This window comes from Charadrius vociferus, unplaced genomic scaffold (genome assembly GCF_000708025.1).
Source record: "Charadrius vociferus isolate BGI_N301 unplaced genomic scaffold, ASM70802v2 scaffold289, whole genome shotgun sequence".
NCBI lineage: Eukaryota > Metazoa > Chordata > Aves > Charadriiformes > Charadriidae > Charadrius > Charadrius vociferus.
This window is the reverse complement of record NW_009650171.1, coordinates 23,437-23,873: the sequence shown is the minus strand read 5'-3', so window position 1 is coordinate 23,873 and position 437 is coordinate 23,437. Positions and strand designations below refer to the sequence as shown.

The following is a 437-nucleotide window of genomic DNA, read 5'->3' as shown; positions in this document are numbered from 1 at the left end:
CCCGCAGCGCCCAAACGCGCGGCGGCAAAGCGGGAAGGAGGCGAAGGGAAGCGGCGGCTCAGCTCACCTCAACGCGCTCTTCACCGGCGAGAAGTCCATGTCGGAGCGGACGTGCTTGGAGAAGCCGCCGGGGGAGTCGGTGACGCCCCCCGAGGACACGCGAGCACGCTTGACGCCTGCAAAGGGACAAAACACACAATAACACACCCGCGCAAATTTTGGGGGGGGGGAAGGGGGGGCGAGCGCGCTCCCCCGCCGGCCCCTTACCCTTTTTGAGGGGTTTGCTGTACCACCGGTCCTTCTTGATGTCGGGGATGGTGATCCTCGCCGTCGGGCTCTCCGTCAGGATCTTGTGCAGCAAAGCTGGAGGGGGGAAAAAGTGATGGAGGGGGGAGATGACGACCGCCGGCGCGGCGTCGGGCGGCGCCGGGGCCCGG

The 437-nt window shown here is 67.5% G+C and overlaps 1 protein-coding gene across 1 annotated transcript in view; it reads right to left on the bottom strand.

The window, feature by feature from the left end:
• The window catches only part of LOC104293094 (dolichyl-diphosphooligosaccharide--protein glycosyltransferase subunit STT3A), a 17,197-nt gene that overhangs the window by 3,928 nt on the left and 12,832 nt on the right, over positions 1-437 (bottom strand). The window contains exons 17-18 of the mRNA XM_009892556.1: positions 268-364; positions 68-176 (exon numbers count right to left, since the gene is read on the bottom strand). Coding sequence (XP_009890858.1) covers positions 68-176; positions 268-364 — 206 coding nt within the window. The remainder of the gene's footprint in view (positions 1-67; positions 177-267; positions 365-437) is intronic.